The 14480-nt window shown below is 35.0% G+C and overlaps 1 protein-coding gene across 1 annotated transcript in view; it reads right to left on the reverse strand.

Moving 5' to 3' along the window:
- Nucleotides 1-34: 34 nt before the first annotated feature.
- Nucleotides 35-14480, reverse strand: part of Reck (Reversion-inducing-cysteine-rich protein with kazal motifs) — a 64220-nt gene continuing 49774 nt past the window's right edge. The window contains exons 4-18 of the mRNA XM_068761568.1: nt 12791-12859; nt 12245-12281; nt 11417-11599; nt 10701-10880; nt 10039-10265; nt 9094-9226; nt 8674-8815; nt 7912-8023; nt 6732-6885; nt 5704-5856; nt 4686-4871; nt 4012-4186; nt 1967-2112; nt 1654-1793; nt 35-1470 (exon numbers count right to left, since the gene is read on the reverse strand). Coding sequence (XP_068617669.1) covers nt 835-1470; nt 1654-1793; nt 1967-2112; nt 4012-4186; nt 4686-4871; nt 5704-5856; nt 6732-6885; nt 7912-8023; nt 8674-8815; nt 9094-9226; nt 10039-10265; nt 10701-10880; nt 11417-11599; nt 12245-12281; nt 12791-12859 — 2673 coding nt within the window. The 3' untranslated portion in view covers nt 35-834. The remainder of the gene's footprint in view (nt 1471-1653; nt 1794-1966; nt 2113-4011; nt 4187-4685; nt 4872-5703; nt 5857-6731; nt 6886-7911; nt 8024-8673; nt 8816-9093; nt 9227-10038; nt 10266-10700; nt 10881-11416; nt 11600-12244; nt 12282-12790; nt 12860-14480) is intronic.

Genomic DNA, 14480 nt, shown 5'->3' on the forward strand with positions numbered 1-14480 from the left:
CGTATCGAGATTATTTGTTTTAATACTCCTTTTATTTAGCTTTTAGCACATAAATCTAATTTCTTTTATAATATTTTTATTAACAAAATATAACAAATCAATAAATTGTGATACACTATTTGGTATTTAACACTACGTCATAAATTGTCTTTTATACATTTGTTACATACAACATAAGTCAGTTCGTTATCTATACAAATACGTTAGCTAAAACAATGCAGAAAATAATCAACAGGACCCTTTGAAGTGTGTTTTTTCGCCTCGTCTACCGGCCTGTGGTTGCCACTAGAGAACCACCGATATGCCATAACTTACAATTAATAATAATAATAATTATTAAATTGTCTATGATTATTTATTAACATCGGTATATAATGATAGATTTGTGAAATTTTTAATACTTCAATTCCTACTTGACCTTTTGAAATATAAAGTATGTGTGATAAATATGAGTGTATAGCTAAAATAGAACATCAAACGATGGCACAATGAACTCACAGCAATATAAGTAAAAGAAATCTAAATGTACAACCTTTTCATATAGTAAAAATAAAGCTACACGAAGCGTATATCATTTCTACGTTGTCTTTACATTCGATATATGGCACTCGTATTTGGTTTATACTCTCACTTATTTTAAATATCTATTTACAAAATATTAATACTTAACATCGTCAAACTTAAACTCCCTAGATTCATACAAAGATTAATGAATCAAAAACATGTCAGATGAAACATCCTGAGATTTAATTCTTTTCTTCGATTGTAATGTCGTACAAATTTGTACCATGTCTCTATTGTCATAAAGATATTTCTCAAACTAAATAATAAACCCTATCTGTAAACAAGAGCTAATAAACATGTAAACAATAACAAAACTATTGATATGTGCACAGCTGTGGCGCTCTGAGTCGGACTCGTGTGTACCGGTATCGCATAGGACAACGCACACAACGCCACGTCACTTTGTATCAACGCACTTCCGCGGTTTATCAAATCTCCTAACTTCTCAGCTTCGAGCACACACACATTCAACTGTAAATCTGTAGGATTGTCTAAAAGGGATTCCACTGATATGAAAAGTTCCATTTCAACCGTCAAGTAACCCCTTAAAGCGCACTCGGCGATCTTAACATGCCTTTCTAAAGTCTTCAAAATATTATTTAAATGAACAACGTTATCTGATATGTTTGTTCCATATAAAGCTCTGTCAAATTGTTTTTTCGCGTATAATACTCTGAGGGCTCCTCCGCATTTTGGACAGCAAGCGCCGGGTGCAGTGAATCCCAGACAATTTGGTCTTTTTAGTGGTGGACATAAGATTCTATCAAATTCGCACTTTGGTACCATTAGGTCTGTTATAGGTCCTACTGCAAAGCAAGGTCCGAGGTAATCCACACTGACGTATTCTGACCAAGCAGCGCACTCCGATGCATAGGTGACGCCGTTTACGCCGCAAACAGTTCCAGTCTAAAATAAAATGATTGGAATTAAATGTAAAATCTTTAAAGACAGACCTATTGCTTTTATTATTGTATAGTTCATTAGTGTCAAAAAGTTTTTGATGACATATGAGTCACATATTTGACCTTTTTAAACTATTTAAAGGTTATTTTTTACACATATTGTTATGTTAATTTATCAAACTCTTACCGTTGCACATCCTTTAAGGCAGTGCCCCCAGTAGGCGACTGTGGCGTGGCTCATGACGAGGTGGCACGGGCTGGAGTGAGTGCGCCCTTCAGTGTCGCACACCGGCATCGCTGGCTGGGACTTGCAGTTTGTTGTATTAACTATAACAACAACAAAATAATATTGTAATTAATGAGATAACTAATGTTAATTTAACATATTTAAGAAAAATTGGGTTATGGGATGCTTTGTGGTGTGGTGGTGACAAGACTCTTCAAAAGAGGATATCAGCGAAGATTATCTCTAGAATGTCCAGAAATAAAATGAAATTAACCGCAAATGTGCTGCGGGCAGACGTTGGAGAGCTGCGAAAGGCAGAGAGCAGGGCGTGGCAGGCACACGTGGCGACGCGGACAGGTAGCTCGCGCGCACGCTGGAGCCGCGCCGAACTCGATCAGCGCATCTGGTACACCAGCGCACCTGCAATCATATATCTTATATATAATTAATCACCCAAAAGAAGTGAACTGTGCCTAAAAATCGACTATTTTTAATAAATTTCGTAACGATCAGCAAAATGATGTTGATTTGGTCGATATACAGAACAATTGGTTACTGGTGCAAAAGCTTCAAAAACTGTATAAAATATTCACTTTGAAATATGTTATAATACTTTGATTTATTTTTTCTATTAGACAGGACAATAAATTTTGGCACTTAAGAATCAAGGACAGATATTAAGAATAATTTATTTTAATACGTAATAATCAGAATATTGAAAAGGCTATTGCTATACAATCATGATACCATTTATAATTTCTTAACACATCGATTTTTGTATAGGGTGTACCACAGTGGCGTAGCTATGGTATTTGGGGCCTGGGGCAGATTGGGGCTTGGTCCCCCCCCCCCGTCCCAAAAAGGGAAAATAATTTCAAAATTCAGAACAGAATGTAGTTAATATATTTTTTTTTGGTTCAAAGTAAGAATAAATATATATAAAATAACATTAGATCTTAATAAAATTTGGGAAAATTTAAAAATGAACATTCCTTGCTTTTTGGCCTGCAAAGTCATTAATCACATTTTCAAAATTAACAGTGTCGACTAGTTCATGTTCTATTGACATTATTGCAAGATTCATTAAATAATCTTGCTATAACGTATTAATTTATTATTTTGTCATTTAGGGCCCTTTTAAAAAACACTATGTGTTTTGCGAATAAAAGGGGTAAACACTGTGTATATTATAATTTGTAACTGTTTACTCTTTTTTAATGTTCATATTATTTAACAACTTTTTTAGCACAAAAATAGTAAAATTCGATATTGTTTTTATGTTATTAACTTTAAATTATGGTTTTCATTTTTATTTTAACATTTCATTATTCAAAAAAAAAATAAAAAAAATTATTTTCAACTTTGGTGCCCCTGCTTATGGTGCCTGGTGCGGCCGCCCCGCTCGCCACCCCCTAGGTACGCCACTGGTGTACCATACATTAATTGGCAGCAAATGAGCTACAACACCCATTTACCATTTACCCTTTTATGGCTTTTACACCTATAACCAACAACCCTGTATATAAGTGTAAATATAGATTTTTACCACCTATCTAACTGATCGCTGATATTATTTACAAACAATTTGCCGAATCACAAATCGCGGGGTCAGTTTCGACAGTAGGTTTTGATACGTGTGCCACAGTTATCTTCTAGCTACCAATCAACCTTTGTTACACACGATGTTAAATGATCTCGTATTTTCTATGTAAAGGTCTAGATACTGGTAGATTTAGTTTATCCAGCGAAAAGGCCTTCATTCTCGTGGTCACACCTACTTTTGAGGTTTCTTTTAGCCCTCATCCCCCTTCTCTTGTCGTATTCGTTCAAATGAGCAGGAGAAAAGGGAGTCACAGGTCACGAACAGTTTTCTCTTTCATGATGTTACGGGTTTATATTATTGTGGATTTAGTTTATTGAGCTTAATGAGCTTCTGTCCTATATTTATATATAGGGGCTTCTTTTAGTTTAACCTCGTCGTCGAATTACGTATAAAGCCTCGTGTATTTACTATTGCTCTAGTGTGTTAGACTTCTTATTAAATATAAGCTCCACAACGTTTCCTTTAGTTGATACATCATCATCATTTCAGACACAGAACATCTAGTATTAGATATAAGCCTGTCCACAGATGTCGTACGCTGTCCTTGCCGCATGGTCTCCACTTTAGTACCACATAGCCTCAGCGACCATCCGTGCTGCATCACCTGCTGACGGCTACTTCAATTTGATAATCCACTAGGCAATGAAGCTATTTTTTTTAATCCATAGAAGAAGAGAAATTAATTTTGTGGTGGGATTAAACTAAGAGTGGTTTACTTGGCGAGGCAGGCGTTGGGATGGTGACGCGCGGCAGCTGTGACGGGTATGTGGTGCGGCGGGCAGTTGCACGGCAGCCCCGTGAGCAATGCAGCACGGCCGCAAGCCCGCCGTGCACACACTCTTTCACCCAGCACGCACTTGCATGGGTTGCACTCCATGTAATACTTCTCACCTGACAAACAGAACATTTCACTTTAAAACACTAGATTTATTGAACACAACACTCACATAAAATACAAAATCAGATTTAGAATACGAGTAAAAATGAAAGAGGACGTACTATAGTACTAAGTAACTAAACCATACTACTTATGTATAATTATTATAATTAAATATATTGAATAATTAAAGAAATAAAATTTGATTAAATAATTAAAATCTAGACTATTTTAGTATGTGTATTAAACATATACCTTTCTTTTAAGAAAGGGGATTACTTAATGTGTGACCTGGAGCCCCTGGAGCCCTGGAGCCTTCTTATAAGGCTTATTGTAAGACGTGGTGCCTTCTCGGTTCCATATGTCATCACTGGCAACACACATTAGTCAAAGGCCTTTGTCTTCAGACGGTTGGGTGTCTAGGACGAAATGTTTCGGAGCTTCCCGAACGCTGCCCATTCAAATAAAAAATTAATATCACAATGTTAAATATATATATTTATTACTTCTTACCATCTTTAACGACCTTGTCATGTAGTCTGCAATTGGTAGAGTCGGGATATATCGGCGGTAACTGCTGACAATGCGCTAAACTGTGACCATCGCAGCGACAAACTTTGTAGCACAAATCGTTTCCGTAACACGGCACCGGCACTCGAACCCACGACCCGGTTGGAACCATGTATGAACTGCCATCACCTGCAATCATCATTATTTCAGCTGTAGGACGTCTAATACTGAACATAAGCCTCCGATAGGTTGACCATTCGCGAGTGGAGATTTTCGCAAGTTTCAACTTCTCTTTTCCTTACTGTCAAACACTTCGCTATCCTACTTGCTTGTCCTTGACTCCGAACACGAAAGATATTTACTCTTGCACACGCTCACGAACGCATTCGATATGCTATGCTAAATATTGCATCACTTGGAAATAATTATTGTGTTTTCATTTAAATCAATAATTTTTTACACAGTTCTTTATCGTTTAATTTAAAATTTTGCCTTTTTTACCAGTTTTTTATTCGGAGAAAATTTGTGTATTCTTGTATGAGAAATAGTGGTAACCCAACGGTAGAGGACTGAGACTTGCGAACATAGGTTGCGGGATCTATTCTCAGGATACAATCTTAAGTAACTCACACTTTGTAGATTTGTTATATAGGATTGCCCCAGCTAACAAGCGAAATTCCATACTTGCCAGTCCACCTGCCAAGCGTCGTGATTATGGTATATTTCCCATAGATATCATTGGGAAGGCTTAATAAATAAATAATTAGATGATAAACATAGTGTTAATTATATATATTTAACATACACATAATTTATGAAGTGTATAGTACTATAGACGTTTTGTATTATTTTTTCGCCTACTATCTCTGCGTTACTCTAGTTTGAAATGGGTATAAGGAATTAGGCCCATAATAAAAACAAGTAAGTAACATAAAAACAAAAAATATGTACTATGAAGACAGTTTTTGCTTTCCGAATATTGGAGATTTATTAGCAATAATGACGAAAGCTCGTATCTCACCCAAGGGGCAGCCGTCAAGGCAGGCGTAGCGTGCGCATGCGGCACCGTGTGCACAGTTTCGGTTGACGACGCACAGCTGACTCGCATTGCACGGCGAGCCTGCGCATGGCGAACTCACCACCTCGCGCGCCGAAAGCAATGCCGGCTCCGTGCCTGAATACACATAGCTTAAACTTAGAAATATTTAGGAAAGAACAAAGTAAAGTTTGCCTGTCTTTATTAAAGTAGGTGTTTATATGCATTTTTAATCGTTAAACATTTTTAAAATTATAATAATAGTCCAGTTATCTTGCTAGCCAGAAGCTCAATAACTGCCCTTTTAAATAAAATTTAACAATGTTTGATGTATACATTATAATATTATCTCTGCTAATGAGTCATAAGCCAAGAACTCCTAAATGCTATAATCTATGACTCTTTTTATAATATACTTTTAATTTTAGACTTAAAACTAAGAAAAGGGAAGTCTAAGATATTTCGCTGAATTTTATTATGTATGCGTACACTTAGACCCGCAAAGGACTTGTTAACTTTTTAGAAACGAAATTTAGGAGTAACGAGTTTATTTTTATTTCTTATATTTATTCAATATCCCTCCACACAATTAAATATATAATAAAAAGCAAGCCATGATTTACAACTAGGTATAAATGTAGATTTATAGGTGACATTTTTATAATTCTGAATTGATTTCAATCTTTTATCAGAAGTAAAAAAAGACAGGATGAACTTAGCGATCTAAACATCATCATTAGTATCATTTCAGGCGTGGTGGTTTCTTTAGTTTTTTTTTTTTTTAAGTCAGTCCTATAATTGATATAATGGATAGTAATAATTATAAGGTAAAATATTATCGTTATACAAAAAGATTCGTCGTAGTGTTTTATGGGTCGTTTGACCATTTTCTTTCATCTTAATCGACTCTAGCGAGTGCGTTGATTTTTGCAAAGCGTAAAGGTGCACACGCGCTTGCACATAGGAAATGTAGTTTAGCTATAACAGCAAATAAAAAACATTAAAACACTAACTTGGATTCATAAAGTCGTGCAGCGAAACGCAGGGCGGGCTCGAACGTGCAAGACGCGAACACAGCGCCGCCGCCGTCAGCCTCACACGCGACCAGTCCACGCACGCAGACACCACGCGCACGCAGTCTTCCGCGCAAAGCAGGCTGCTGTGACCCTACCGTCACAGTACCATGTCACACTCCACACGACTGACTACTGCTATTGACTTATAACTGAACATACAGGAGTGAAATGGAATCTTCTCCCTCATACATCAGTTCCGCAATAATAAGAAAAGTAAGGAGTTAAGAAAATATGGCAGACGAAAGTAAAAAATAGAGGGATAAGTTTCAATATCCCAGCACCAAGTAAACTTTACTTCATCATCATCATATAAGCCCTCTGCAAGACATCGGTCTCTCCCAAACACTGCCCCGATATCCGATCTTGCGCAACCTACATCCAGGGAAACCTTATAATAGTTATCCTAAATAAATCAAATAGTTTACAAAAGATTTTATTTCAAATTTATATTATTTATTTATTATACTTTCTTTGTAATGCATACAAAGGTGAACTTAATACCGAAGGCATTCATTTCCGGTTAACCTTTTAGAATAATTATTGACGGTAGGTTTAATCTTCATCATCTAGTACAAAACGAATAAGTAACATGTGATAAGTAGAATAAAAAAAATTTTACTTAATCAAGACCTTGCTTAAATGATTACGATATATACTTAATCTTAACATAAACAGTTACAATATAGGAACAAAATAAGAAATAAAAAATAACTTGTATTAATATATACATACAGATATAATATCTAATTATTGTGACGATTTAGTTTATGCTACATGTTATAATACAAATTTTCGCTTTGAATGCTTAACGATATTCATACTAGTATTTATTGGTGATGTTATTACAATTAGGCTTCTACTGTTGCAATGCAGGTTTGATTTAAGAGAAGTAATATCACATGTGAAACTTTAATAGTGCTACGTAATACGTACGCGCGAATATCGTTTTGTTTCGTTAGTCCAACAGTTGAAAACCTTTTAGTAACCTCTTTCAGAGAAGAAGCTTGCATCCGAAAAGCGGAAATATCAAAAGGAAGGCTTGCTATAAACTACTCGATGATTAAATTATACGACAAATATATTCTCAAACGACATATCCATTCTTTAAATAACTTACATGGTTGCTACATGGCTTCACGTGCAGCGTACAAGCCACGCTTTTCCAAAGCTCTGTCGGGCACTGGGAAGAATTTTTCAGCGGCAACGTCAATCCAGATATGAGAACAGAGCTGAAAATATTCAATGTAATCCTTTTAAAACTCTGGGTACATAAGAAATAAACAAACATACTTTTCTACATAACACAGACAATATAAAAATTAAAGGAATATATTATAGTTTTAAATGTAATTGAGAAAGATAATTGTTATTAATAACAATAGTACAGGAGTTGAGTATTTATTCCATTTCATCAGTATATTATATTAGTACTATTCGAATAACAAAATTCCATTAAACAAATCATCAAGTCTCGCTTAATTTCTTAAAAAAATGACTTAAAATTAAATGGTTTATTTATAGCAATAGCAATAGTCACACCAATTCATAATATAAGTTTGCATTCGTTTCATATAACGTTATACAAAATTAAAAATATTAAGGTAGGCGTACGGCTCTGTCCATGAATATGCTAATTGAAGTCTAAACGTTATCAACTAAATAAAACAAATAAAAATAATAAAGGGATTTCTAAATAATAATTAAATAAGAAACGAACAATTTGTTGTACATAAAATTAGTAGTAGGTAATATTTTTACTTATATATTGTGGGAAAAAAGAAAAGTAAATGTTGTTTTCCTTCAATATATGACGATTTAAAATGTTCACCCTTTGTCAGAGCAAATACAAAGATTTACGGATAGGCTTCAGTTGTCTTACCCCTTGTCTCTCCGCTCGGCGACGGCGACGTGCGCGTTGAGATCGGCTTGAGCGGAACACGCACGGAACAACGTGGTAGGCCGGTTGTTCAACTGGCTGCAATACGTAAGACCCGCGCAGCCCAGAGAGCACGGTGCCTCCACTGTGTACACGTAAACAATCGTTATCCCGATATTGTGACACAACTTTCCTTTTGACATATGCTTTGTTGACAGTGTAGCGTGGTTAGGATTCACTACTGTAGGTCACAGGTTTGGTTTCCGCCAAGCCCACACTATGTTAATGGGTTTTAATATTAAGTTGATTCTCACGTGACAAAAGAAAAAATTATAACAGGAAAAATGTAATTAATCTCAAGCAGAAGTCTTCCCAGTGATGAAAGCATGGTATTAAAAATAAATTAACGATTATGATCATAACCTTCCTCGATACATTCGATCAGCTTCATTTCCTGAGGATCCACCAGGCAATCGCTGTAGAATTTTTGTCCATTGGTCGGCCATCCGATATTGAAGGTTTCAAAACAAAGTTTCTTGCAGTTTATTGTTACAGCCTGAAACAAATCATAAAGTGTATATATTATTTTATAAGTTTTCAGTTTGAGTAATTCTATTTCTGATCAGAAATTAAACAAAAAATTTAATACATTAAAACATTTAAAAATAATAGATAACATCAGCTTGTAATCAATACTTTTAATAATCTTATTAATCTTTATAAAAAATATTCCTTTATCTATCTTAATTAATGTATCGCAACTGTTATTGAAGCATAGCTGGCTGAAAATGTCTTGGACATTACTAATTATAATAATACTAATAAAAATAAATACAGAAAGAGAGTGAAGAAAGTTATGTTCGCCTTTTAAAAGACATCTATGGAAAATATGTTTATTCTTTTAGTAACGTAACTGAAAAATTTTACATGGATACCACATCACCATCATCATCATTATTTCATAGAACGTCCACTGCTGAACATAGGTCTCCCTTAAAGATATTCTTCGATGCGGTGGTCTCCACCTCAGGACGATAAGGCCCCAGCGGCCATCAGTTCTGCGCACTGTGTGGCCTGCTCAGTGCTACTTGAACTTGCTAATCCTAGCCCATGTCCCATGTTACTTATGTCACTTACTTTCGATCGTCTACTGATCGTATTTCTTATTTACTTCGTACAGAATTCTCCTTGGCTTGTTGTGACTGCAAGCTTGCCGATTACGTTCAGAGTAAGGGACTCCGTGTTAATTTAAGACCCTTTTAAGAAACATTTAAGCATCTAAAGCTTTACTTTAAGATGAATGTTTTAGACAATTATTGGGAACATTGTCAACTATCTACATTACAAATTATAGATATTTTAGATTACCTTCTCGCAGCAATGCAGTTTAGCTGCGTCGTACGGTACGAAGTTCTTGGTGTTAACGGGAGCGTCTTTCCTCAGGAAGCATTGCCAAAGCTCGTCATGTATGGCGGGGGCTCCGCAGTTGAGGGCCAGAGCGTCAGCTATCTCCTGTGACTCGCCCGTGCGGTGCAGTACCTCCTCACAATTTTTACGGCACTCCGGACTAGCGGACTCCTGACAACACGGAAGATCTGCGCAGGAAAAGGATATAACATGTGAAAAATTTTAAATAACTTATTTATGTATATAGCCCAGTTGCTAGAACAAATAAGATTTAAGCTCCCTTACGTAAATAAGGCTTGTCTTATCAAACTGATTCGTTGGCCTCAACGAGAAATTTATTAACGACATAGAATTGTAGGGACTTATTGTGGTCTATACTTAATCTTAAGTCCCGTAAAATAATAAATAAACATACGCAAGTCATCAATATTCACTTCATTAAGATGGCAATCATTATAAAAATAAGTTATAACGCATCTGTTAAAATTTTTGTTATTGTACATCAGTTCTTGTGAATCGAATTACTATAAAAAACACTTGTATAGGGATGTGTATAGGAAGAGAACTGCTCAAAGAGAGACAAAGTCTCACATTTAGTCAGGTACATGTGTGAATTTGCTTACACTTCGATGTATCTGTGTGAACGGTAGAGGCGGTGAGGTCGTAGAGGCAGCGCAAAAGGGCCGGCGAGCCGTCGCAAAGCTCGGCTGCGTGGTCAGTGAGCGAGGAGTCGAAGCGGCCTAACCCCACGCGCCAAACTACCCGCTCGCACGCCTCGTGGCAGCTTAGCGACACCGTCTGCGCTGCAAGCACTCGTCCTTGAAGACATTGCTATTTTGCCATACTTATGTATCATTTGGTGGTACGCAATAAACAGAAAAAAAACATTATAAAAAACAAAGCGACGAAATTTTATCTATTTTTTATTTTACATGAAAGACCTGAAATTTTTATTATAAAACTTTGAGGGACGAATGCATCACAAAGCTTCAAAACTTACGCACTTATTTCCAAAGATCATTAATAAAGTGATCACTCTGAAACTCTATTACACAGTACAAAATCTGCAAGGACCAATAATAATCAATGACTATTTTTTAAATGTAGTAATCCGTATCTCGAAAAGGCTTTGTCTTGTAATAGTTACGTAATTTTTATTACTGAAACCTTTTTTAACTTTTGAAACATGTTTTAGATAGAGTGTACCACATAATAATTGACGATATAAGACATACATTCACCCCTTTAATCGTCAATCGGAACCTGGCAGTCGTCTGTGTATAAACACATATTTATATCAATATCTGTAACATTTTGAAGGTGAACAAAGTCTACTAACAACAGCACCACTGCGCCTCTTGCTGGCGCTGGACGCAGTCGAAGAAGGCGATCTCGTCGGAGCGACGGCAGACGGGAGCAAACGCACGAGCATCCGCTGCTGTCGCACACGTGATCCGGCACTGCCCACCGCGCGCCATGCCGCAGCATGTCTTTCCCCACCATCCCGATCCAGACACCACTTCTTCAAGAAACAACAAAAATATACATCATTCTTATTCTTTTGTCCAACTTGTTTTATAGAAGGGAATATAATTTAATAATTATATTCCCTTCTATAAAACAAGTTTACACCTAGCACAGAAATCAATTGACTGAACAAATTTGAATTACAAAATATTTAATGCAACTATGTCAACTATTATGTGTGTACATGCTAGCTATCAGACGCACGCATCGTGAACTTAATAAACCCATCTTAAATCCTAAAATTAAAGCGTCCCCTTGACCCCCTTGCGAGTGAATTTTTTTAAATTCTAAGTTGTCTTGTACTCTGCAAAAGGAATATTTCTACCAAATTTCAAGTCTCCAAGGTTACAAAAATATCGTGTTGAATCAGTTCATAGGTGGAAACTTCTTTTATCATATTCGTGTAACACACCACAAAGAAGTTTTGACATACCTAACTAAAAATTTTGCCGTCACCAAGTCTATATTCATAAAGGGATAAATGTTGAATAATAATAATCGTAATGAAATTAAAAACAAATCATTTTTTTATATATTATATGCATACTAACGTTTTTTTTTTGTTTTTATTATAATAATCGACGTCATATTTTTTTCCAAGTGCATGCAAAACATATTAAAATCAAAACTTTTATCTCACCCTGAATTGTTTGGTTCATGCATATCCAGAACTCGATCTGTAAAAAACGACAATAATCGACAGATAGTAAGCACCTTTATGCTTGGGTTTGTATTTTGTACTAGCCTATTACGCAGCGGTAACCCGATAGTCAGGTTCATTGGTAACCCAAGAACGATGTAAAGACATCCCCAATTACAATACAATACCGATAGGCGGTTTATTGACGACTGAAAAAAACCATTTCACCATGCGCAGGAGCTCAATGAAATGAATGAGATATCGCCTTACCAGTTCCCTCTCGATGGTATACAATTGTCTAAATTCATTGCAATTACCCGATTCAAAAATGGAATTGAAAAAATGTATGAAAAGATTTTAAAACTACACTGCCTATATTATGATTAAATTACTTACATTTTTAATATCATACCTACGTATAAAATCTATAAAAATATATTTTAAATTAATATATGTACTTGGTAATCACGAAATAATATTTCTAGCTCGTTGTTCTAAAATCAAATTTATGTAATTTATTATTTGGGTTATTAAATAAGTACTTACTAAGTCGGGTGTACAAAATTTGTAAATATTTTGTATTCTATCCTCACGAATTGTCGAGCCCACTGACATCTGAAATATTAAAAACATAATTACAACATCAAATAGAAAGATTTCATAAAATCGAATTATTTGATCTAATAATTTATTATCTGTACTACGTGTACTATACTACTATCAAAGAATACGCTTTGATGTATTTCAAGAAGACACAAGACATAAATCACTTTATGACACTCGCCTATAATTCATGCCCATTTTAAACATTTTAAATTAAGCGTTTAAACGATGACGGAAGATCTAAACATCATTATTTTGTTTACGTTGCTCTATAATTTATAGGATATGTTTATAATAACGCACATGTGGACAATCAGCGACACGGATTTTTTAAACATCGATAAAACTGGAGCATCGAACAATGTTGTCACACAGGCCACATGTGTTGTTCGGATACATTAGGATTGTCCAATGAAATTAATTGATACAAAAAGAATTCTCGTCTCGTCTCGAGTTTCTAATTACTGCGGGCGGCTAAATTTGTGTTTCATTATGTGAGAGATCCTATAATTAACTCCGAACATCGTCACATACACGTCGCAAGTATATACCTAAATATTTTAACTTCCGGGATGACAAATATACATATACATATTTTTAATTTTGCTTTGTATTGCGAAGTTACACTGTTAAAAACAGATTTCACTATTCTTTATAAATATTTCATAACAGCATACTTCGTGTGTAGTAACATGTGATATTCACTGCTATATTGATTTCATATTTTATTTATTTATTAACGTTTAGGTGTAATCTAGCATAAATATAGCCAGGGCTATATAATATTTAAAATGTTTGCTCTTGGCGTGTGTATTTAGAATTAATAAATAAATAATCTTCATTTCAGTCGGTAGACGTCCACTGCTGGACATAGGGCTCCCACATAAATTTACAATGAGCGTTAAAGGTGGCCTGCATCCAACGTTTTCTCACGACGTTAATAGAGTCGTCTGTACACTTTACGGGTGGACGTCATACGCTGGCTGTATGGAAGAATTTGAAATCTATTTTAATGACCTTTTTCATAAGATATCTACCATCGTCTATAAAATATTTTATTGTATTTGAATAATAATTGATCTGTTTTGAATTAAAAAATCAAATCATAATTATACTTGTTAAAAATTTAAACTTATTACTCGAATTGTAAAGATTTATAAGCATAAATATGAAAATGACCTTAAAAACGATATAGTTAATAAATATTATAATACATAGTTATAGATCACTGGACGAAACTAAGTAAATACGAAACATAAATTTGACGTCTCCTATCAAGTTGGGATCAGCATAAGTCTACAAGGGGATTGGCTATAGATGTAATAGCTTTAAATAAGTGAATGTATAACTCTTTAGCTGAATATAATACTTCCTTCAGTTAAAGAACCTCATTTCCAAAACCCAATGGTATCAAAAATAATATACGTTATGATAATATACTTTAAAAATCGATTCAAACGTTCGTAATAATACATATTAAGGTTATTATTCTTATTACTTTTGTTATTGTTTACTATTTGTCTCGGCTAACTTTGTACTGCCAAAAGTTATTCGCTTGACGCGTTTAAATAGAGTTTCAGATTGATCACATTATAGAAGATGATTGGAAATACATGTAAACACTAGTTTTGGT

The sequence above is a fragment of the Battus philenor genome, unplaced genomic scaffold, assembly GCF_028537555.1.
Source record: "Battus philenor isolate CCGP_79_NKW_IND1 unplaced genomic scaffold, ilBatPhil1.0.hap1 SCAF_15, whole genome shotgun sequence".
Taxonomy (NCBI): Eukaryota; Metazoa; Arthropoda; class Insecta; order Lepidoptera; family Papilionidae; genus Battus; species Battus philenor.